The 25727-nt window shown below is 46.9% G+C and overlaps 2 protein-coding genes and 1 pseudogene across 2 annotated transcripts; 1 reads left to right on the top strand and 2 right to left on the bottom strand.

The window, feature by feature from the left end:
• Positions 1 to 3926: 3926 nt before the first annotated feature.
• Positions 3927 to 7004, bottom strand: LOC117846325 (uncharacterized). Its single transcript, XM_034727469.2, has 3 exons — positions 6808 to 7004; positions 4645 to 6633; positions 3927 to 4581 (listed from the first exon to the last, which is right to left on the bottom strand). The coding sequence occupies exons 2-3, from the start codon at positions 6624 to 6626 to the stop codon at positions 4182 to 4184; spliced, it is 2382 nt and encodes a 793-aa protein (XP_034583360.1). The 5' UTR covers positions 6627 to 6633; positions 6808 to 7004; the 3' UTR covers positions 3927 to 4181.
• Positions 7005 to 7702: 698 nt separating this feature from the next.
• On the bottom strand, positions 7703 to 8797 carry LOC117846326 (strigolactones hydrolase CXE15). Its single transcript, XM_034727470.2, has one exon. The coding sequence runs from the start codon at positions 8795 to 8797 to the stop codon at positions 7802 to 7804; it is 996 nt and encodes a 331-aa protein (XP_034583361.1). The 3' UTR covers positions 7703 to 7801.
• A 476-nt stretch (positions 8798 to 9273) lies between these two features.
• Positions 9274 to 10446, top strand: LOC117846327 (strigolactones hydrolase CXE15-like; annotated as a pseudogene).
• The last annotated feature ends 15281 nt before the right edge of the window (positions 10447 to 25727 follow it).

Genomic DNA, 25727 nt, shown 5'->3' with positions numbered 1-25727 from the left:
TTCACCGACAGAAGCATATGTTCTACGGAAAACGTTTTTATTTGGTTGTTAATATGGTGGTGGGTTTTGTTGCTCTTTGGAGTCATGGAGAGAACACAGAAACAGCCGGAGCTCAACGAGATAATCCATCTGAGACTGAGCTTTTGAATGATCGAGAAAAATGGAATTCTTCACAGGATGATCGATAAATCAGCTTGTCCACATACAAAAAACACGAATCATATATACGGTCATGGAGTAAAGAATGGAAGAAACAAATTAAAGAGGTTAATATATATGGCATGATGGTCGAGTCGCATGCATGGCAGTCGCAGTGATTATTATTCAGTGGCGGCCATTCTCTTTTATTTGCAAACTGCAAACCAGTTTTATTAGCTGCTGTGAATACTTTTGCTTCTCTTGTTAGAGGAATCAGCAGCGAGCGATCGATGATCCGACCAATCTTTAGAAAGAGTACCTGGGACCATGACAAGCTTTTTATCGCCATACAGCAGGAGCAGGAGCAGGAGCAGGAGCAGGTCGATAAGCTCATGGTGATGTCATCACAAGGTCCAAAGTCGGGAGCACAAAAGCACCAAAGGCTGTATCTCAGTCCTTATTTCAGTTTTGGTTGTTCATCAATGAATCAGCAGCGAGCGGTTCTTCTAATAATTTTTAAAAGATAATAAAGAATGAGAGAAACAAAGTAGCTAGTGAAATAGCATCATGCATGATGACGCCGAGCATTCTTTCTTTAGAGGTGTTTGGATCCCCGGGCTAAATTTTAGCCCTGTCACATTGAATGTTTGGATACTAATTAGACCTATTAAACATAGGCTAATTACAAAACCAATTTCACAACCCCTAGGCTAAATCACGAGACGAATCTATTAAGCCTAATTAGTCCATAATTTGATAATATGGTGCTACCGTAAACATTCGCTAATGATAGATTAATTAGGCTTAATATATTCATCTCACGATTTAGCCTAGGGATTCTGCAGTTAGTTTTGTAATTAGTTCATACTTAGTCCTTCTAATTAGTATCCGAATATTCGATGTGACACGGACTAAACTTTAGCTCCAGGATCAAATGCCCTTTAGTGCCCAGGTGGCTGCAATTAATCTTTCGCAGAGCTGAGAGAGAGACAAAACTATCATCGCCACCGGGGGTGGGACTGTGGGGGCGATCATGCCACCACGCAGTTTCGGATCGATCGGACCCTTTGGCTGCATCTGTTTGCCATGATCTTCATTCTAGCATAGCATGTGGGTTTTCCTTTTTCTTTTTCTATTTGATTCGATCCTTTTTCTTGTTTCTCTGCCTTCATTTGCTTCCTTACTCCATTACGTAACGTGCGTTTTTCATCCATTTATTTGGTTCCGTTGCTGCATCTACACACAGGACGTCATGGCTGCCTGTATGAGCGATGAACTGATGAATGTAAGGTCCTGGAAGAAGAAAGCAAAGAATTTTTATATTTTTATATTTTTTTATGAATTTGCATAAATAAATAGTTGATCCAAAAAATTGCAAAAATAGATCTATATCGCCGGACCAAATGGCGGTAGGCCTGTATCGCCGATTGAAACGACGGTAAAGGGTCTTACCGCCGGGTGAAACGGCGGTACGTCCCTTACCGCCCCCTATCGATAACAAGGGTCGCAGACAGCAGTAATTTCCTTGGTTCAATAACAGGGTTCACAAATTGCGAAGGGGCTTCGGAGAACTCCGTCGAGGAGGAGGGACAGAGGTCCAGCGTTCATGCATGGGTGGTGGACGAAATGTTGAGAACCGAGCCTGACGTGATTGGTGCTTCGCAGTTGCGTGACACCCCGGAGGCTCAGGACTTCGCGACACCAGCTGCGGCCGCAGCTGGACGTCTGCCTCGCGACGTTGCCCCACAAAAGCCCTTGACGTACGACTAGTACCGGACTAGAGCTGCGCAGCGGGCAGCGAGGCGTGGTCGTGGTTGCGGTGAGCCTCATTTCAAGCGAGGACGCATTTAGTGCGTAGGACCTTTATCTTTTGTAGACGGTGCAGACTATCATGTGTATAATTGTATAGCGTACGATGTGTGGTCATCCGCAGACTACTTTATGTAGGCCGGCGCAGGCTACGATGTTATCCAGTGTGTGTTGTGTATGTTTTCATAGCTAGGCCAATGCAGGCTATGATGTCCATGCATGTCCTTTTCCATTTGCCATTATGGACATGGTCCATGAACCATCTTAGTACCGTTCTACAAATGAGACGTTCAGCCAACGTTCAAAACTACTACATATTTTACTTTCAAAAAAGTCATACAAAATAAAGAAAAATATTTAAAATAGAGTTATAGCCTCAAATATTACGAAGTTACATATTGCAATGGAACTACATATTTTACTTTCGAAAATGTCATACAAAAATAAAGAATTTTTTTAAAAACAGATTTATAGCCTCAAATTACGAAGTTATGTATTGCAATGAAACTACATATTTTACTTTCAATAATGTCATACATAAATAACGGAAAATATTTAAAGCATAGCTGTAGCCTTGAATTACGAAGTTACATATTGCAATGGAACTACATATTTTACTTTCATAAATATCCTATAAAATCAAGGAAAAATAATTAAAACAAAGTTATAGCCGGTAAATTGTAGCCGTTTCAACCGGCTATAACATCCCCAACCCAGCTGAACCGTAAGCTGGCCACTTACCGCCGCTTGAAACGGCAGCCCGCCTACCGCCGTACGAAACGGCGGTAAGTGGCCTACTGCCGTTTCAACTGGCGAACCAAGCTAGGACGGTGTGGCCGGCATCCTTCCGCTGTTTGAACCAGCGAAAGCCCTCCTACCACCGTTTGGTCTGGCGGCATAGGTCTATTTTTGTAAATTTTTGGTTCGACTATTTATTTCCGTAAATTCGTAAAAATATATATATAAATAAAAAAATTCAGAAAGGAAACGTCAGGCTGCCAACCGTTATAAGGCCGAGTGTTCTTTGCATTGGGCCAATTGATTTGTTTTTTTGCCCTGGTGCATAATGGCCCAAAACACTAGCAGCCCAATATCCACACGAGAGACCTAGCGCTTGTGCTTTGGCGATCACCGGTCACGGGCGACGTCGAGGCCCGAGGTCACGAGCACCGATAAGGTGCAGGCAGCAAGCGTGAGGTCGGCAGGTGCCGAACTGCACCGTCGGCCGGCCGGCAAATCAGAAGTGCATAGGCTAAAATGGAGTCGAAGGGCAAGGGCAAGGGCAAGGCTAAATTGAGAGGTTCATATTGCAAATTTTCATTTTTAGCATTTTTTATTTGAAATCAAATCATCGAGCATTCATTTTAATTTCCTTTTCGGTTTGGTCAATCGGTGGTTGTGCATTTTCGTGTGTTGTTTCCTAAATGTTTGATCATCTCTTGACCTGCAGCTATTATCTCCTAAATGTTTGATCATCGTGCTTGCAATTTATTCCATCCTTCACTACTTCGTGCTATTATAATGAAAAGGATATATTTTTGGTTACTTTCAATTTTTGATTTCATCATACGTTAAATTTATTCCGTCCTCCTAAATTTATTCCATCCTCCGCTACTGGTTGTGTTTCAGCATCATAACCGGCTCAATGGATTCAAAGCTAGAAACTGGATGTGTCGTTATTATGATGCCAACCATATAAATTACCCACCTATGCTAGAGGTGGGTAATTTTGATATAGAATTAGGAGTTACTTAATACCATTATTATAATGAGGTCATTATTATAATGAGGGACATGATTAAGTTTTTAGAAAATATAATAAATCCAATGGCTACTATGATTAGAGTCTGCTGGATTGACGGTTGGATGTTTCTGATTTTAATTTTGTGGGAATTTATAAGATCTATCTATTTTTCTACAGCGCATCGTGAGGATTTACGAGCCTCCAATTAGTAATAGTGTAATATACTAGCACTTCATTACAATACCAAATTAAAACATATATATTGATCACAATACGTAGAAATAATTTAACATTACATCTGAATATCGAGTCTCGACAATGCTACAATTGATGATCAGATTACCAAGATGGAGTCACATGCTGCCACAAGTTAACAAATTCTGGTATTTGAAATGAATTCCACATACACAAACAACTGCAGACAACGCACCACCACGATGAAGAATCCGAAACAAGGAGGAAACAGTAGTTCCAAACATAGGAGACTCTACTAAACCACGCCAGCAGAAGTAGGAGCAACGCCGTCGTCCTCACCTGGCCTACTGACGATCCCAGCATGGAAGAGCAACACCCAGAGCAGAGTTATCAGCTCGCCACCCCTGGCGATGGCCTCCGAATGACCTTTGAGGTTGTCGGATGGCGCGACATACACGATCATCTCCGACCAAAATTCAGCCAGTAACTTCCACGCCGTATCGTCCTCACCTTCGACCACCAGCGCCAACAACTGCTTTCCAAGCCTAGCGCCTTCCTTGAGCACTTCATGCTTCGCATCTGCACTCAGCACTTCGATCAGCAGTTGGCAATTTGCTTCTGGCGTCAGTGAGTCTCCTGCTGTGCAGCCGGCAAGTACACGCTCAACATCCTTCTTGACATCCTCGTACAGGCTCCTGCTCCATGCATCATCATCAGGGAGTAACTCAGGGCACCATGTCACAAGGTAAGCACAGTACCTTGATAGGTGAGTGGCAACGATCTTATAGTCCGTGTTCGGAATTGGAGAAGAAGAACCTTGTTGTTGATCAAGCCGGTGTGGGTACCTGACCTCGAGGATGCTTGTGGCGATGTGCCATGTCAGTAAGGTATAAGACGCACTCTTGTTGTGGCAAGCCCAGAGGAGCCTTTCACCAACTTGGCCCCGGCAGCGGAGAGATGCTGTGCCATTGCTAAGGTCTCCATTTCTAGTGCTTCTTACAACTTCCATGATGCAAACCTTCACTGCTGCAGGCACCTTGACCTTCCTCTTGTGGTCTGGTAAGTGGAGGAGACGCATGAGAAGTACAGGCAGGGTTGTTCTCGGGCGAATCTCCAGCATAGTGCACTGACCTATTTTCTCATCCCAATGCTTCATCAGCTTGCATCGACGACGCAGCAGAAGGCCAATCCATTTCTTCTTGAGAAGTGAATGCTGCGAAGAGGCATGGTTTACAAGGTGGCAGGAGACGGCAACTTTAGTCCAGTTGGAGTAGATGTAGGTAGCTATGTCCCTCACCTCAGACATCATGACTAACACCGAAAGCAAAATTACTGGCGCAAGAACGAGGTACCTGTTCCCATAATCTTTATCCATGCCGTGGCCCATCAGATCTCCTCGAATGCAATAAGCAGTGCACCAAATCTGAGGTACGGTCCATAACTTTCGTCCAGTTGGAAATCTAGTAATAATTCTGTAATAGTCCACTACCAAAAACGTTATTGTGATCATCAATGCACAACAGTAAGCTATGCTCAGTAGTGAGATCAAGATACCGGCAACGGGCAACCAATACTTGGAATAGGAGATCGGGAGGGATGAATAATAATAATCATGAAGGAAAGAAAGCTCATCCGAAATGACCAAAAAGACCCTATCTTGTTCGCCATCCTTCAGCAATAAGCTCCAGAAAAAACTGAAGGTGCCCTTGGAGGCAGCAGTTCCGACCTTGTACCTTGCAAATCGGCACCGCAACAACTTGAACAGTGCAAATGACAAGCATAAGTCTTTTTGTGGTTTCAGTGTTGATGTTGGAAGCACGTTATCCATCCTCCAAACTCTATCAATAGTCACCAGGCCATTGTTATGCGAAGTTGTCCATGAGTCATCCTTGAACACATACCCAAGACGCTGCTTCTCCACGTGTCTTTTCTCTTCTCCCATAACCAGCAGCGGGGGAGGTGCATCCTCAGCTACCATTGGTTCACCATCCTGACTTGTTCCTTGTAACGATTGTTGCTTCATGTATCCAAAAATAAGATGGGGATTGCGTCCGAGAGCAAAGGATCGTTGCGCCTTTCCATATGCATAATATTTCAATACTATTTTGGCACTCGTGAGAGCAAAAGATGTGGCTGCAAGGGCAGTAATAATTAGATCCGTGGTGTGATATGTGGTGTAGAGAATGGAATTGCTGATACCAAGGTAAAAGGTCCAGACACTCTGAACAAGCAGCTCAAATGGAGGACCTACGTTTCCACCTTCTCTATCATCGACAGCAACTACTGCACTGGTATTGATCATGATGATCTGAACAAGGAATGCCCATATTAAAACCAGGACCGAGTGTACTCCTGGTTGGCACTCTGCAATCAACCGAGTGCCGCCGTTTTCATAGTCGTGTATTCTGTGGTTACTGTTCCCGGCGCCCATGGAGACAACAGTGGAGACGACAGGCAAGAACAGGGTCGTGGCTCCGAGGAAGATAAACCTGGTGAAGCGGTGGTGGCGGTAGCGCTGGCCGTAGATGCCTATCCCGACCATGACTCCAGCCAGGAGGGCACTGATGAACAGGAGTGAGTTCATAAGCCATATCTTCTGTCCCATGCTCTTGTCGAATGAGGAGGCATCGCATGTAATCCTATCGGAGCATATGCCCACTCCAGCATCGCACCATATCTTAGAGGAGCATTGCTCCAGTGCATCGTAGGAGCAGTCTATGGTGGAATTCCCTCCAGCCATGGGCCAGCTGATTTAATTCCCATATGTCAAGATTAGAGCAAGTTGTTGGTACAAGCACACAAATTAAGGAATGGAAACTAAGGCATATAAGGTGTTCAACATATGGGATGACTGCTTACTAGCATCATGCAATCTCTGCTTAATTCTAAACAGAAAACAGAAATGCACAGAAATATTTTACCTGTAAGGCGGAGATCTAGCTGACTGACGCCAGTTCGATACGGCTGCCTGCGCGTGAGGAGGGGAAGGAGGGGAGGCGCGTGTGAGCAGGAGAGGAGGGAGGTGGGAGGGGCGCCTGGTAGGTAGGAGGGTTAGATTGACAGCTACGATGAGTTGCGAGTCAGTCCACGGCAAATTGGGCCTGCCACTATTGGTACATTGGTGAGTGCCACCCCAGAATGGTACTTACATGTCTATGTGTGAGTAGGGGAGGGAGGTGGGAGGCGCGGATAGACTAATAATGACTAATAATGTATCGTTGGATAGACTAATAATGGACTAATAAACTAATAAAGTAATAATGTATGGGGGGATAGACTAATAAAGTAATAATGTATCCAATGGGGGTGTGGAGAAAGCAGATCGATTGTTTTGGATGGATTCTGTTATTCAGAGCTCTGGAGTGACAGGAAGCAAAGATAACTCTTTGTACCAGTGTGCATGCAATGCACATCTAACCATATGGTCCACTTGGTATGCGTAGAAATTCGGACATATTGTCCTCTTGAAAGAAAGCAATTGAACAGAGAGATCAATGCTCTAGTTCATATTGAATAGTCCGATTATAAAAGGACGTCTTGGTCCAAGTGAGCAAGCGTGTGTTTTCGTGAGTGTTTTTTCAATACTATTTTAGAAGATTGTATATATTTATTACTAAATTTTTGAGAGGATTGTTAGGTCCTCTGAATTTGAGGTTGGTGGGACTTCTGTTGGGTCAAAACAAAGCACCGGTCACCAAATGTTGGCCCAGCCCAGTATGCGTAGAAATCAGGCCCATACCCCACGATGGCGGCAACATGAAGCCCGGCCGAATTTGAAGCTAAGTTTTTATGGACAACATTGTAAATATCCAGTAATAGAGATTTAAAATTTAGTCTCCCTTTATTTTATGCAGCTTGCAGTGAAAAATCAGAACACAAAGTAGCAGCTCGGTGCATCTACAGTAACCGCTCAGCTCAGCCCGAGCAGACCTTGTCCATGAACCGCTTCACAACCCGGATCATCTCCTCCACCGGCTCGCTCCACGGGCGGAGCGAGAAGAAGGCGTGCCCCTGCCCCGGGAACACGACGGCCTCCACCGGCTTCCCCATCTCCTCCATCCTCCGCACGTACTCCACGTTCCTGTCCCGCAGCATGTCGTCGCCGGCCACGACGACCAGCGTCGGCCCCACGTCAACTCGGTCCAGCCCCGGCGCCGCGTCCGGCGAGAACGGGTTCAAGAACGGGTGGTCCGCTGTGGCGCCGGCGGGGAGCGACAGCCGGACGTACCGCCCCGACATGTCGCGGTTCAGGAACGCGCCGTCGGGGCATGCCAGCTCGGAGGGCGTCGGCTCGCCGCCGCCGGTGAAGAACGGCATGAGCGGGACGAAGCCGCGGAGCCGCACGGGGTGGAGCGGCGCGCCGGAGGAAAAGCGGACGTTCATGTGGTGCGCGAGGACGCCGCCCGCCGACTCGCCGGCGACGAGGACTCTGCCCGCGTCGGCGTGGGCGGCGAGCCAGGGGTCGGCACCGGCGGCGATGCTGTCGCGGAGCCAGAGGAGGACCGCGGCCGCGTCGTCGATGGCGGCGGGGAGGCGGTGCTCGGGGGCGAGGCGGTAGTCGGCGGAGACGAGGACAGCGGAAAGACCGGCGGCGAGTCGGCTGCACGCCGCGTGGAAGATCGGCCACGCGTAGGAGCCGATGCAGAAGCCGCCGCCGTGGAAGTAGACCACGACGGGGAGCTTCGTGTCCCGGCCGCCGGCGGCTGCCGCGGCGGCGGGCATGTAGATGCGGAGGCCCAGGCCATGCGCCGCGTCGTAGACGGTGTCCTTCCACTCGACGGACGGGTCGGCGCGGACGCCCTCGGTGTCGCCGGCGATCGGCGGCGTGGACCGGACGACGGTACCGTCGCTGAGCACGCGGAGCGCGCCGCGGCAGTCCTCGACGACGCGCGGCGGCGCGTCGCCTTCCATGCTGATGAGAAGCAGCAATCCAAAGCGTAGTGTCTAGATTCTAGCTGCTATGCGAACGCGATGTGTCTTCCTTTTCAATCCAACAAGCGCACGACACTGGCCATTTCTTTCCTGCGTTTTTCAAAAAAGCTTAAAGGCATTCGGCACAGACTTCAACACAAAAAGTACGAGCAGAGTGACTTCGAACCGACGAGCATTGAGCTTATCTTCGTTGCAGTGACCGACGAGCATTCGACACGCGGAGGAGACAGTGACGTGTCATCCTCCGTGGCACGGATTGTGCTTATCACGTGTGGAAAATCTCACTTCGCGGGTAGGAGAAGTCCACGGCGGCTGATCGACGCACGGCTCTCTGACTAGCCTAGTGTCGCTGACCGGTGGGTCCGGTAGTCCAGTCCAAGTCAACGAAATAAAGGCAAGGGCATCCTTGCGAGTCCATGCCTGGCTATGTATCGGCCGTAATGCTTCGTGACTTGCTCGGTCACACTCCTGTACGTGTTCACTGTTCAGTAGCCAACTTGTCATGTCGTCGGCCGTTCCAGCAAGCTCGGCGGCAGCGCCAGATGTCGTCGAGGACTGCCTCGGCTTCGTCCAGCTGCTCAGCGACGGCTGTACCTCGTTGGCGGCGTGCCGCCGCCGGACCTGCCCGTGGAGTGGAAGGACGTCGTCTACGACGGCGCGCACGGCCTCCGGCTCCGCATGTACCGGCTCTCCACCGCCGGCGCTGGCGGCGGGGTGGAGGAGAAGAAGCTGCCGGTGCTCGTGTACTTCCACGGCGGCGGCTTCTGCGTCGCCAGCTTCGAGGTGATCAACTTCCACGCCGGCGCGCTCCGCCTCGCCGCCGAGCTGCCCGCCGTCGTGCTCTCCGCCGACTACCGCCTCGCGCCAGAGCACCGCCTCCCCGCCGCGCTCGACGACGCCGAGTCCGTCTTCTCCTGGCTCCGCTCCCAGGCCGCCGGCGCCGCCGGCGCCGACCCGTGGCTCGCCGAGTCGGCCGACTTCCGCCGGGTGTTCGTCACTGGCGACTCGGCCGGCGGCAACATTGCGCACCACATCTCCGTGCGCCACGGGTCCGGGGAGCTCCCACTCACCCCGCTCCGGCTCGCCGGCTGCGTGATGCTCTGGCCCTACTTCGGCGGCGAGGAGCTGACGCCGTCCGAGGCGGCGTCCCCGCCCGGCGAGCCCATGGGCATGGCGCTGTTCGACCAGTTGTGGCGCCTGGCGCTGCCGGCGGGCGCCACCAAGGACCACCCGATCGCGAACCCGCTCGCGCGGGGGAGTGTCCCGTTCGGCGACCTCGGCGGCGACTTCCCGCCGGTGCTCGTCCTCGACCCCGACCAGGACGTGCTCCACGACCGCGTCGGGGAGTACGTCGCGAGGCTGAGGGCGGCCGGCAAGGAGGTCGAGCTCGTCGTGTTCGAGGGGCAGGGGCACGCCTTCTTCGTCACGGAGCCGTGCGGGGAGGCCTCGGACGAGCTGATCCGGGTCATTAGGCGGTTCGTGCACAGTGGTTAATAATTGGTGAATGAATCAGAAAATTAAAAGGCTGTGTTATGCAAATAATATTTGTCACTGTACGAAATAAATGGAGGCACTATATGCTGGGTGATTGTCTTTTTTCATAAACAAATATAATTCAACAACGCCTACTCCCTCCGTCCTACAAAGACAGTTCGTTTAGAAAATTTTAGACAAGATAGTAAAAATACTAGAAGTTCAAAGCACCCCTAATAACTCTTCTTAATCGGATGGATTGCCGAGTATAATTAATTATGCATGCACGCTTACAGTAATTGTCGGATCTATTAGCCTTCCTTATTTAGCGAGTCTAGATCGGGCATCGATGATTGGAGTAATTGATCGATTCGTTCACTGAGTCAGAAGGTATTATGAAGGCTTTTGTTGGATGATCTGAAAGTTATATAAACACTATTTTTAGAACAAGTTTTGGAGACTAAACAAATAGTCTTTTGGGATGGAGGAAGTAATTAATTAGAAATTTAGAATCATACGACTGAGATGACAGCGAGTGGTGGTGCATTCCTAATGTTTGTTACTTGACTGACTGAGGATGATAGAGACAGGTTGCTATTGCAATGGCTAGGGATGCAAGTTTTCAGTTGAGATTTAGAAGATGGCAGATACATATTACAACAGTATCAGATGAACGCTATGTGTTGCATTCATTTATTTAAGACGTTTAGATGGGGCTGATCAATGCCTTTTTTTTTAATGAAATGCACAAACAATATGTGGTAAAAATTCCGTATGTCTAATTTCTTGCCCCAATAAGATTATAGTCGTTATCCTGTAACACAACTTCCTTTTTCTTCTTTGACAAATTACAGAACATTTACCGATTTGCGTGTAATTTTCAAGTGAATTTAACTGGATCTTATGATAGGTACACTGAGAGAACTCGATGCGATCTTACTGTAGCTAGTCCGACAAAAACCAGAACCATAGATTGTAACCCAGCAATTAATAACCTCAATAACAATGAACAAGCCAATAGCGATGTAAAATAGACCTCTTCCGCAACAGTGACGGCTCCCGGAGACCCGCCTTCGCGGCACGGTGCCGCCGCCAGGCGTGCCTCGGCCTCGAGCTCTCCGTGCTCGTCCTCGTCCTCGCGCGGCTCGTCGTCAGCATCGTCGTGCGGCCCCTACGGAGGCGCGTCCTCTTGGGGCTGGAGATCTGGAAGTGTTGTGTCATGGTCACCGCCGAGAAGACCACCTCCTCAGCCAGTGGCTCGTCACGCTCATCGTCTTCGTCGTCGAGCGCAACTTCCTACTGCGCACCAAGGTGCTGTACTTCGTCTTCAAGCTGGGCGGCCATGCCGTTGGCAAGCTCAAGCTGGGCAGCCATGGTGCAGGCAAAGCTCGCATTGGGCGGCTATGGCCCAGGCAAGCTCGAGCTCCTCTCCATCCTGGGATTGACGTTGGGTGATGATGCTCGTCCAATGCTAGAAGATACGGTCGAGGCAAAAAGAAAAAAAGAAACGATAGGCACCGAGAATGACAAGTGGGACCCGCTAATGGATATGGTTATGGAAATAAAAAATATTTCATCAATAAATAGTCATATCCGAAGATGAGAAAAGTCATATCCGAAGATGAGAAACGTGTGGAGAATGAGGATACCATGAATACCATTCGTACTAAGATAGCTAATGCTTTGGTTAGTGGGAGAAGATGATAGTAATGTTGAGGGATAGCATCATTATATAAGTCTTTTGATGAATATTGTTCTATTTATGTGGAACAATCACTTTAATGGATGAAGAACATATAAATTTTATTTTTTTCCGTTCTAAAATACTCATTTACATGAGAATTAGTGAACCCAATATTTTGTTACGAACAATTTGCATATAAACAGACCCTCAGACCTTTAGGGACATTATATGTATTTCTTACACAGCCTACAGTTTCACAGTTGCTGTAACCAAACAGTCTTCTGCTTTTCCCACAGCTGCTTTCTCACAACTGTTTTTCTACAGCCTACAGCTCACAGGAGCTTTTCCAAAAGCCACAGCCCAATCAAAAACACCCTAAAGCAAAAGCAGCTTTTAACCTAAAGCATATGTGGCTTTTAGGTCCTTTGGTTAGCTTTTGACTTAAAAGTAGGTTGGAAAGCCCAACCAAAAGCACCCTTACTGCTGTATGTTTTGGCTTTGGTACACAGAAATATTCCTTCTTTCTTAAGCAAAATTCATCCAAACCAAACACAATCTCTTCAAGCACCAATAAACAAAAATGTAGATGTAACATAGGTATACAAATGATAGATATGAACTTTGTTCAAAGGATCCACGGTTTGAGAGATTAAGGGTTCTGAAGATTTGATTATGAACTGAATATGAGTTTCAGTTACAGATACTGAATTGAGAATCTGCCTAAGTCTCCAAACAGCACAAAGTTCAAACTTTGAGCTTCAATTAAAATACACAAATTCCATTTTCTGTGAACCGAATCAAGTCCAAAGTGTTCTATACACATTATACTCAAACTCTTAGTAGAATATTTTCCAAAGTTGTTATATAAAATCCTTTGAAACAACACTCAAACATGGGTACTTGACCACATTTGACTCCTCTTTCCAAATCAAGTTTAAATTTAAAAATTCAAACTGGATTTGAATTTATTCCACTCCATTTGTCACATTTGATCCAAATTCACCTTTTTTACTTAATTTGACCATGGTTGACTTAGTCAACTCTCTAATTCAACCTTGTTTGACCAAGTCTTCTTTTCTGTATTTCTCCTTTTCTTTTCTCTTTTCCTTTTTATTTCTCCTCATTAGTGCTTAAGTAAGGTTTAATTTATAGTAAACACCATTGGTGTTACAAGAAGCAGCGTACAACGCAGGGAATCAGAAGTGCACAGGCTAAAATGGAGTCCAAGGGCAAGGGCGAGGCTGAATTGAGAGGTACAGATTGCAAATTTTTTTTTGAAAGAAACAGGAGGGACGAGCCCTACTGAAATATATTAAAGAAAGGTCTGAAAAGGTTACAGAGCAAAAAACACCAAAACAACAAACAAGAGAAAAGTAAAAAACAGGGGACAAAGAGGAGGTTCAGAGGGAGTGGATCCAATCTAAACATTCCTAACTTAAAACAGGGTTCATCCTATGCGAAGCCACCAACGAGAGCTCAGACAAAAATTTAGATCGAGTTCCTGAAGTCAAAGGATCCACATTATTGAAAGTCCAGTCATTCCTTGTGGTCCAAATACTCCAAGACATGAGGATGATGACTTCCATGAAGAAGGCGGTGTTCATCTGCCTTCTAATCTGATTGAAGATATGAACAGACGATCTTGTGGAGACAAAAGAAATTCCAATCGAATTCCAGCAGGCTTTTGCAAAATTGCATCTTAGAAAAAGATGTGTTACCATCTCCCTTTTTTAGGGGATACACATTTCGCAGACGTTAGAGTCCAAATGCATCCCCCTTCTTTGTAGGACATCTTTTGTATTTAACCTGTCTATAAGCAGAAGCCAGAAAAAGACTTTGTGCTTTTTCTGACATTTCGATTTCCACAGCCAGCGATGTATTGGGTGTGTTTCCCTTTGTCCTGTTAATGCCTTGTATGCTTTACTGACTGAGAAGGTTGAGGATCCCCAGATATAAGACCAAGTATCAGAATCATTCTGTGAGACTAAATTGTGCATAAAATCCTGAAGCATAATGAGTTCCGAATGAGCTTCTGTGGATAAAGGTAAGTGAAACAGCAAACCGAGATCTGTCGTGTTTATCGCTTTGTGATACGATATATTTTTGTTCTGGGCAAAGGAAAAGAGGTGGGGAAGCTCAGATTGTAGAAAGTGATCATTCCACAAGTCTTGCCAAAGCAGCACAGTGCTTCCATCCGCAACCCGAGCAGATGCAAATCCCTTGAATTTATGTAGCAACTTGACGATATCCTTCCACCAGAAGGAGCCCTTCTTTTGAACACCCGGAAGAGTACCATTGCTGTACAATTTGTCCCATATCAAGTGAACCCAAGGCAAATCAACTTTGGAGAAAAAATTGTGTAAGAACTTTAATAACAGAGCCTCATTCTGTGTAATTATGTTGAGCACCCCTAATCCCCCTTGACATTTGGGGTAAACAAACTAAAGGCCAAGCAGCTTTGGACGGTTTGGTAGATGTTAGATCTGAGCCTCTCCAGAGGCAGTGTTTGCGGAATTTGTCAATCTGATGGATAAGTCCTTTAGGTAGTTTCAAAGTGCCCATCTGAAACATAGCTGAAGATGTTAACACAGAGTTCACCAACTGTAATTTTCCTCCTTGTGAAAGCATAGATGATATTCCACCTAATTTCCCTTCTATTCTCTTGATCAAAGGGAGAAAGTCTTGCATATTCGGTTTACGTAATCCCAGAGGTAAACCCAGATAGGTGAAAGGAAATGCTCCTGTTTGACAATTTAGAATACCAGCCAAGAGATCAAGCTTGTCCTGCTGAGTGTTTATGGGGACCATCATGGATTTGTGGTAGTTAACTTTTAACCCAGTAGACTCTGCAAAAATATCCAGAAGATTTTTTAAGTGTATTAACTGACTCGGATCAGCCTCCATGAAGAGTAAAGTGTCATCTGCATACTGAACAATTGGGAAATCATTGCTGGCTCTCAAGGGGATTGGGAGAGAAAGGTGTCCTTCATCCTTAGACTTATTAATAAGGGATTGGAGTAAGTCAGCAGCAAGCACAAACAGAAGAGGTGATAGAGGGTCCCCCTGCCTTACCCCTCTTTTACAGTGAAAAGTTTTACCTGGGACACCATTCAGAAGCACTGACGATGTGCCTGAATCAAGAATAGCCTTAATCCATCCATTCCATTTCTCCCCAAAGCCTTTATGTTTCAGGATCTCTAAGATGGCCTTATGCTCAATACGATCAAAAGCCTTTTCAAAATCCAATTTGAGTATGATGATGTCCTTCTTTGAAGATTTGCAGCAGTGTAGAAATTCAAGAGCCCAAGCTAAGCAGTCCTGAATGGTCCTAGATTTGATAAAACCATATTGATTCTTATGAATGAGATTAGTGATGACCTTTTGAAGTCTCAACGCTAGAATTTTTGTGATGAGCTTTATTGATGAGTTCAGCAGAGATATTGGCCTGTAGTCACTCACATGCAAAGGGCCAGCTTTTTTCGGGATAGGAGTAATGAAAGAGGAGTTGATGCTACGCATACAGACTTCCCCATTATGAAAGCCATCACATAAAGCATAAAAATCTTCGGCCAATTCATGCCAGCATCGTTTGAGGAATTCCCCATTAAAACCATCAGGGCCTGGAGATTTATTTGTTGGTAGATCCTTGATGATACCATCAATTTATTCTTTGGAGAAAGACTCCTCTAAAACTTGTAGCCCCTCTGATGGAGATAGAGTAATACTTAGATCTATATACATGTGGCGGTAGTCAGACCTGCCCATTCTATTCTTGTATTCCACCCAAATTAGATTTGCTTTATCTTCATGTTTTTTGACATTCAGTCCAGTCTGGTCTTGTAGCGTCGAAATGTGGTTGATCTTGTTTCGTATGGAAGCCTTTGCATGAAAGAATCTTGTACTTTCATCACCCATTTTGGCCCAGTTGATGGAACATCTTTGCTGCCAATAAGTTTTCTGTTGCTGTAAAAGATTCTTTAGATGATTCATGATAATATCTCTTAAGTTCCATTCTTGCAGAGATAGATCTCTAGATTCTTCTAGAATATCTAGGAAAAGAATGACCTTCTTTGTGTTTTGAATGGTTTTTGCCAGACTTGGTAACCCTGCTTTCCATATTCTAAGTTCTCTTCTCAGCTTTTTGAATTTTGCACCAATGATGTGAGCTCTATCAGAGTATGAAACCGGAGAAGTGCAAACATTATGCAGTATGTCATTGAATTGTTCATGATGCATCCAGTAGTTTTCAAATCTGAAAACTTGAGAAGAAGGCATAAGATTTGATATAGAAATGACACAAGGATTGTGATCAGAGTAGTCTCTTGACAGAGTTGTTGCCCATGTGTTTGGATAGACTGAAATCCAGGCAGAAGATGAGAAGAACCAATCCAACCTCTCTAGTAACGGATTAACCTGTTTATTTGTCCAAGTGTACTTTCCTCCTTTGAGCTGAATCTCTGTTAGTCCTAACCTGCTGATTGCTTCATTGAACAGCATCATTTCTTGCGGATGACCTCCAGGTTTATTTCGGTCCGAAGGGCGTCTTATCAGGTTGAAATCCCCTACCACTAGCCATTTTTCATCATCCGGCATCTTGATTCTCTTGAACCAGTCCAGAAATTCTATTTTACCTTCTGGAGTGCATGGGGCATAGATGTTGGTTAGAATCCATGTTTCCCCTGACAACTTACACTGTAACTCCACAGAGTGAGCAAAACTGTTTTGAAAGATTGGTTGACCCTGAAACTTATTAGCATTCCATATCATAATAGCTCCTCCTGAATTGCCTATAGATGGTATGAAATCAAAAAGGGTGAAAGCAGGAGGACAGAAGTTCCTGAGATACGTGTCAGAGAAAACCTCTCTTTTGGTCTCTTGCAAACATATGATATCTGCATTCGATTCCACTATTTTGCTTCTAATCGCATTCCATCTGACCGATGAATTAATACCTCTCACGTTCCAAGATAAGATATTCCACAAACGTTTACGACTCATAATCAAAAAAGAGAAAACTTCGCTTCCAAGGGCCCCATGATCCAAATGGGATAGAGACCCCAACCGAAAAAACCTTCAGGATTCAGAAAGAAGAAACCATGACAGCTCTTAAAACAATCCCAATCACTGATGCAACAAACAGGACCACCATATAAACGAAACCAACGTTCCAGCAAAAGATTCCCCTAGACAAAGACAGATGATAGTTTGTGACTGTCATAAGAAAAGGCTTGCAACAGGACATGTTCACCAACAGACAGGAATTAAAAAGAACAGCATCCATAATTCTTTCAGCTTCCAGATTTCGGTCCTTGAGGCTTGGTCTTCTTGGCCTTCTTCGGTGTCTCCTGGGATGATGAAGATCCTTTGATTCCTACCACCTTCATGGGGTTGGTCTTGGCTGACAAGCTAGTAGAAGAAATTTTAGACGAAACAATGCTGCATACCTTTTCGCCCAGCCCCTGAATGTGCGTTGAGGATAGGATGGGGGCTTTCGAGTGGCAGGCCAAGCAACTGCTGTTTTGGCAGGTAGCAGCACGAAAGCCTTCATTTCTAGCCTTGATTCTGCTACTCCTCCTGACAGAAGATTCACATTCCGGAGCCACCGAGCTCCCAAGCCTTGCCCTTGCTTTCTTCGTAGAGGGTGTCTTAGCAGCCTTCTCCACATAGGAAGCTGCAGATATACCACCTTCTTCTTCTTGACTGATGCAAGGTAGGGGGCTGGTTCTGGGACAAACTGGTGGAATGTTGAAGGCCATCATCGACGGATTGTCCACACAGCTGAGCATGAAGTTCCAAGCAGAGGAGGCAAGAAAGTTTTTGGCCCAATCAAAGTGCTGAGGTGACAGCAGCATATTGATGAAGAATGAGGCCCAATCTGCTGGAATGTAAGTTACTTGTTCAGGACAGCCTGCTGGAGAAAAGTGCTGGGCCCAAAGCCGGAAGAGGTTGGGGTTCTGAAGAGCACCGGGAGCCTTTGGATTTGACTCCGCAGTGGGGTAGAGTGTTCAGGATTGCAAATTTTCATTTTAGCATTTTTTATTTGAAATCAAATCATTAGGCATTCATTTTAATTTCCTTTTCGTTTTGGTCAATCGGTGGTTGTGCATTTCATGTGTTGTTTCCTAAATGTTTGATCATCTCTTGACCTGCAGCTATTATCTCCTAAATGTTTGATCATCGAGCTTGCAATTTATTCCGCCCTTCACTGTTTCGTGCTATTATAATGAAAAGGATATCTTTTTGGTTACTTTCAATTTTTGATTTTGTCAGACCTTAAATTTATTCCGTACTCCTAAATTTGTTCCTGTTGGCGCTAGAAATCGGTCAACCGAATCCCAGCGTCCGACACACGACCTGGGAGAATCTGCTTAGCTCCTGTTCGGGTGAATGCCCTGGTGCGGTTCGCGCGGCGTGCCAGCCAATCTGACCTGTTGATTGGCAAGGAAGAATACGTGTCAGGTTCAGAAATCACGATCGGCTAAGTTTCCGATCTCGAGAGAGCTTATCAGCGAATCGGCCGATTTGCTGTAATAGAGAAATCGGCTATAAGGCAGCCGATCACTGTAGCCTTGTAGACAGGAAATTACTAGAGTAATTGACACAGAGCTATGATAACAACACTAGGAATAGATCTAATCAGCAATAGATGAATTTAATAACAGAACGTGTATGAAGCCGAAACTACCGATTCCTAGCTGGATAACTGGTGATAAAACTAGAACAACAGGCAAAAACCCTATGATTCTAGTAAATATCGATAACTAGTGAATAAAAATCTAAACGAAACAACAGCGATACGCCCGAAGTTAAAGCTTAGATATTACTCGATAAGCGGAACTTACAGAATCGGCCGGAGATCAAGATGATGCAGCCCTGCCAACCCGCACGAACTCGTGAAAAAGAGGAAAGTAATGGCGAAGTCGCCTGCTTGAAAGTAAGTACGAGGAAAAAGTAGCTTGTTGTATTGATTGGTTGATAATTACAGATTTACAAAGGTAGCTATTTATAGCCCCGTACAGATAACTTCTTAACCGACTAGAATTCTATCCCTAATTCAAACAGAAAACGAATATCTACAAGCACGATTCGTGCTCGGTTAGTTACTCCACGCTTCATGGGCTGACCTCCCCCTCATCCTCTTATTCCTTTCCAAGCCCATACAGGCCCAATTAACCCATCCTCCTAATCTGCCGATTCCTTATCGGCAAAAGGCAACCGATTGGGACTCCGGCACATTCGACCCGAAGCGAGACAGAAGTCATCGGCCAATCTCGCACTGTAGCACCATTCGACCGATTCCCAACTGTGCCTCTCCGATTTCCTCTCTTCTTAGCGCCGATTACTAGTGACGAAATCTGGCGTCAACACATGCCCCCCAGTTTCGGAGTAAAACATAGTCTTTTACTTCGAAATTCTTTATAACCTCCCCTCCGAAACGGCCGCAATGAAAATATCCTTCCGTTTCGCGGTCTTCCAGCTGATGATTGCAATCTTTTCGAAACGGGCGCCCACGACAGCCACTACTCCCGAAAAAATCGAAACGCCGGCGCGGTGAAAATTCCGTTTTTACCCCCCTTCAGGCATCCTTTAAATAGCGCTTCACCCCGCACTTCATCTTCAAGCTTACGTCTCTTTTCCCAGCGCGCGCACCTTCTTCTTCCTTCAGCATCTTTCCCTTGCCGCCGAAGCTTTCTAGCACCACCTCCTGTTACTTTCTCCTCTTCTCCTCCAATGGCGGCTCCTTCCGGCAGCTCTCCCGCGCGCGATGTTCCAGAAGTAGCGCCTCCAGCGGTGGTGACGACGGCCGTTGCTCCATCCACAGAAGAAGGAACTTCATCAGAGATCCCAATGGCGATCCCCATCGTGGCCCCATCGTCCGCATCTGCACCGGCGACCACGCCGATCACTCAGAACTTCATCCCAGAGGTAAATACCGAATCCTTCTTCTATCGGCAATACATTTACCTTAGATCTGTTCCTTATTTTTTACACTCCCCTTTCCTTTTTTAGGCAGTTAGGCATCGCATTACCATTCATCTTACGGGAAATCCCAGCCTTGTTTGCCTCGGACCTATGGGAAATCCAGATCCAATAGATTTTATCAATTTGGAAATCCACAGGATACCCTTCAAACTGTCCGATATGGACTTAGATCAATGGTTGGGTACTTTTAGATCCTGGCCGAATGAAACCCCAGGTTGGAGGGAGTGGTACCAACGGGTAGCCGCGTCAAAGAGCGTCTCATGAGTAGAGCTCAAAATCGGCCAATGCATCAACCTATCCTTGTCCCAGATGGAGAAAAATGAGCCGTTGGTAATGGCGACTTCTTACTTTTGGTCTGATGCACTTAATGCCTTCTTATTTGGGCACGGACCTATGACCCCAACACTGGCCGATGTGGTCCTGTTGACCGGCCTTGGCATCTCTTCCCCGGACACACCTTACCACCTTCTAGCCGCAACGTCACATCGGCTGGACACAAGGGGAATCGGTGGGTGGAAGGGATTTATCAGAAGCAATAAGAGAACCGGGTCTGTTGAGAATAGGGAGCATACGGCCTTCTTGATGATGTGGCTAGAAAAACATTTCTTTTGCGGAAGAGCTGCCGGCCCGTCAACCAATACCCAGACCTTAGCTGAAGCGCTGTCTAGAGGAAACCATGTCCCTCTTGGGAAACATCTGTTAGGGGCCGCGTACCACATGCTCCATCAAATCGGCATCAGACTATCCAAGGGAGAGCCGATCGGCAATTCGGGCGGACCCTGGTGGTTCATCAATTTGTGGCTGAACCTTTATATGAGCAAGATCACTCAGCAGCAGGTGGACCGCATGATGTTCCCCAACATCGAATCGGCAGAAGACCCTACCGAACGTCGCCGATGCATGTCCTTCAGTGAAGCGGCATCAGCTTTCCCAGGTTGCACGTATTCTGCTACAAAGGTAGCCTAGTACTTTCGATGCTTCTATAACGGCTTTAATGAAGATGCAACCATTTGGTTTCCTTATCAGCGGGACGACCCGGTCTTTGAACTCCCAACCTGCTTTGATTCGACTACTGGCCGATTTGATGAAGAGCTTTATGATGAGTTAATCAAGCCAGGACTCCTGCCAGCCAACTTCTTCTCGGGGAAGGATGCCCCTACGTATGAATTCTACAACCCTTCCGTTGCAGCACGTCAGTTCGGCATGGGTCAGCTGCCGATTCAAGTGTATTTTGCTGGCCGAATCAAGTTTAGAGATGAGCTCACATCTGGTCTGGATTACAGTCGGTTACGAGACCGAATTCCGGACTCCAGTACCATTGACCTGAACGACTGGCTAGTAGCTCCCTTTGCTGTCCAGCCGTTCAAACTCTGGTGGGCCGATTGGAAGCAATTTCTCTTCTGCAACTCGGCATCGGCATACTGCAACCTCCTGGACCCAGCCAACATCGACCCGAACGCCGAGGTACTTTACTTAGCCGATTTTTATTCCTCTTAACGTGACTGAGCACTAATGATTTTACTATTTCTTCAGGCCGAGAATCGAACTCCTCCGACACACAGCCGTAGCGGACGGCTAATAGATAGTCATCCATACACCACTTATCCTCTTATCGGCTATGATGCTCCGTCCGTAGATGTGATTGCTGGCCGATCGAAACAAGTCCAGAAGAGGACCACCAAGAAGTCCAGTCGCCGAGTCCGAGCTCGTATAGAATCGGCGGACCCTCCTGTGCTCGTATCGGCAGAGACTCCAGCCGCACCACCCTCTCAGGTCATCCAAGATGCTGATACCCAAGCCGTCACGCAAGCTGGGGCAGCCGCCGCGTCATTGTTATTGGAGGCCGTTCAGGTAAACCTAAGTTTTATTCCTCCCGATTGTTGTTCTGATATTAACCCTTCTTATCCTTAGACTGCACAGAGCACACCTATGGACATACAACAATCAGCAGCAACTCAACCGGCCATCGGCGCGCCCCCGCTTCCATCCATTGAGGTATGGTACTATTTTACCGATTTTCCTTGGTATTTGCATAATGTACTTATTCAATCCTCTGACACAGGCCATCGGCACACCAAGCGCTACTCAACCACCGATCTTTTCTCAGGGAGCTGGTCCAAGCCACGCGCCGATCGTTGTGGAATCTTCTTCATCTGATGAACCCATGGCGCAGGCCCCTGAGCAAGGCGTGTCGGCTTCCCAAGTGCAACATGAAGAAATTCGCTTCAAAGCGGTAAGTTATGTTCCGACTTTTACTCAGCCGATTTGCTTTTACTCCCAGCCGATTTATTCTTCCTTCTTGTTATTTCCAGGAACAAGACACCCCCGACAACAGCCTCTTTTCTTTTGCGGTCGCCCTCTCCGACGATGAAGAAGTTGCTTCTCGCCAAGTTGCCTTGAGCTCCGTTCCTAATGACGTCCGAGCCAAACTTGCCAGTATCCGATCCCTCCTTCAAGGGGACATCGGTCGATTAGTAGAAGATGCTTCACCGATTTGGCAGCTCTTCAGTGACGTCAGCGGACGAGTACCAGAGGAGGCGGAAGAGGCACTGGCGCCGGCGGCCTTCATCGAGTCTATGAGGATCCCGGTCTTCAGAGCCCTTCGTCACATGGCCGATCGCGCCAAGCTGGCCAAGACTCGTGAAGAGGAGGACGCGTTCAAACGTCAGGCTCAAGAGGCGCATCGGCGAATCCATTTTCTAGAGGACTCCCGCCCGAGGATCATCGGTGAGATAGACCGCCTCAAGCGTCGGAGGGCGGAACTCGCCAAGGAGATGGAGCAAGTGACCAAGGCAATCAGTGCCGAAGAGAAAAGGCTCCGAGAACTCCCTTCTGTCATTGCCGATTTGACACGGGAGAGGCAGCGCTTCGCCCATGAGGCCCTAAAGCTCCACCGCAGTGCATCAGAAGTCCCTGGATCGGCGGATGAAGACCAACGGGTTCTTGACTCTGCCGATCAGATCCGGCATCGGGCAATCACGGCTATCGATACCCTTCTGGGTAACCTGTAAAACACTGACTATCTTGTACGAACATTTACTATCTACTTTGACCGTCCTTCGTGACACCCTTTCTATTTATTGCCTTCTTATTTCCGATGGGACGTAGCCTTACCAAATTTCCACGCATCTTTTTTGTATAAATATCGGCCTAAGCACTTCCCTCCGAACGTACCAGTTCAGCTTTCGTTTTTCATTTCCTTTCTTCTCTCGTCGGCACGGCTTTCCAGTCATGTCTTCGTCGGCTTCTTCTTCTTCTGTCAATCAGGTGAAATCTTGGTCTTGATTTTCCTTTCTCTTTTAGATCCTAGGAAGAAGATGTCTCTTCTTATTCCTTTTTGTTTCAGCCTCAGCGTCTTAGCCCGGAGCTCATACGCGCCATTGAGCTCATTCACTCCGAGGACCCATTGACGTCCGAAGATAAGGAGCTGATCATGGCTCATCGTGACGAACTTCGAGACCATGTTACTGCGGAGGCTCGTGTGGTCTTGGATTTCGTGGAGAGTGATAGTAGCCGACGATCTCCGATCGTCAGGAGCCATCGTTGTGACGAACTTCAAGACGATGTCACCATGGCGGCCCGTACAATCTTGGACTTTGTAGAGAGCAACGGTAGCCGGCGACCTCCCACCGACAGGAGCCATCCACTTCCTCCGCGAGTCGTTCTCGAAGACGCGGCAGCAGGAACTTCGCGTCCGCCCATGGATAGGAGTCATCCTCTTCCTCGTCAAGTTGAAGCGGAGGCCTCAATGAAGGAAATAGAAGAAGAATACCTCCGCATCATGAATGAGTTGGAACGGAATGGGAGGGAGCGCAAGAAGAAGAATAATTAGTTATTTGTATTTTTTGTTCTAAGGGCGACTAATGTTTTGTCGGCCATGTAACCCATCGCCCGTACCGAATGAATACAATCGGCCGATTTGGACGACTATGTGTTTGAACCGTTTTGCATCGGCTATGTGTGATTGTGTTACGGTTAATTCCTCATGCTCTGACCCATATACTGGGGTAATATCTTTTTAAGTACCTTCCGTTCAGAGCTCTAGTAAATTCTTCTCCTTCTATTGTCTCCAAAATGTAAGCATTCCCTGGAGCGCATCTGCCGATTTTATACGGCCCTTCCCATGTAGGGGACCATTTTCCGAATTTAGGATCTTTCGACCCAATCGGCAACACTAACTTCCATACCAAGTCCCCAGGGGAGAATTGTTTGACTTTGACCTTCTTGTCGTACCACCTGGCTACTTTCTTTTTGTTTTCTTCAATGCTTATCAGAGCCCTCAACCGTTGGCCAGCCAAATCGTCAAGTTCCCTTTTCATAAGTGATGAGTAGTCATCGGCCGTTAACTAGTCCTGGAGCGAAATACGCCTCGATCCCGCCCTCGATTTCCATGGTAGTACTGCATCGTGACCGTACACCAACTGGTAGGAAGACAACTTGGTAGCCCCATGACAAGCCATCCTATACGCCCATAGGGCCTCGGTCAAACATAGATGCCACTTCTTTGGCTGTTCTTCGACTTTCCTTTTGATCAACTTGATTATCCCTTTGTTGGAGGATTCTGCCTGACCATTGGCTTGGGCGTAATACGGAGAAGAATTTAACAATTTGATTCCCATATCGGTTGTAAATTCCTCAAATTCCCCCGATGTGAACATTGTTCCTTGATCGGTTGTTATAGTCTGAGGGATGCCGAATCGGTAGACGATGTGATCCCTTACGAAGTCGGCCATGATAGCCGATGTCACGGCTCTTAACGGAACTGCTTCTACCCATTTGGTAAAGTAATCAGTAGCCACCAGAATAAACTTGTGCCCTTTGCTTGATGGTGGGTAAATTTGGCCGATAAGGTCTATTCCCCATCCCCTGAACGGCCATGGCTTGATAATGGGATTCATAGCCGATGCGGGTGCACGCTGGACATTCCCGAACTTTTGACAATCCTGGCACCCCTTATAATATTTGAAACAGTCTTCGAGGATAGTCGGCCAGTAGTACCCATTATTCCTGATCATCCACTTCATCTTATGGGTCGATTGGTGTGCTCCACATACCCCTTCATGGAGTTCTCCCATCAGAGTCTTGGCCTCCTCTATTCCAAGGCATTTGAGGAGAACACCGTCGATCGTTCGGTAGAACAGGTCGTCTTCGAGCAGTACGTATTTAGTAGCATGAAAACGTACTCGTTGTTCCACCTTTTTGGACGGATCTTTCAGGTAATCGGCAATTTCTTTTCGCCAGTCATCGGCCGCAAGTTCTAGAGCCATAGCGCCTAGAATTGGCCGATATCCAGATGCGTGCTGGGCGAGTTTGTTGGCATCCTCGTTGTGATCCCTTGGGATGTGCTCGATTACCGCCGATCTAAATTCTTTTAAGAGCTGTAAACAATCTTCGTAATAAATTCTTAACACGTCGTCCTTGCATTCAGATCTGCCGGTCAGCTGATCTACTATAAGCATGGAATCCCCGTAGATTTCAACAGACTCGGCCTTGATCTCTCTTAATAGTTGTAAGCCCTTCAATACAGCTCGGTACTCTGCTTGATTGTTAGTAGCAGTAGCTTCTATCGGCAGAGAAAAATCATAGCTTGCCCCCCCGAGGCGATATGAGAATGATGCCGATTCCTGATCCGACCCCACATAACAACCCATCAAAATATAAAGTCCAAGGTGCCGGCTCTACGAGGGCAATCTCTGGTCCGCAGTGTTGGGCGACGAAATCGGCCATGACCTGACCTTTGACGGCTTTTGCCGATTCATACCGCAGGTC

Source organism: Setaria viridis, chromosome 2, assembly GCF_005286985.2.
Source record: "Setaria viridis chromosome 2, Setaria_viridis_v4.0, whole genome shotgun sequence".
Taxonomy (NCBI): domain Eukaryota; kingdom Viridiplantae; phylum Streptophyta; class Magnoliopsida; order Poales; family Poaceae; genus Setaria; species Setaria viridis.
The sequence above is the reverse complement of the archived record's forward strand: the minus strand, read 5'-3'. Positions and strand labels throughout refer to the sequence as shown.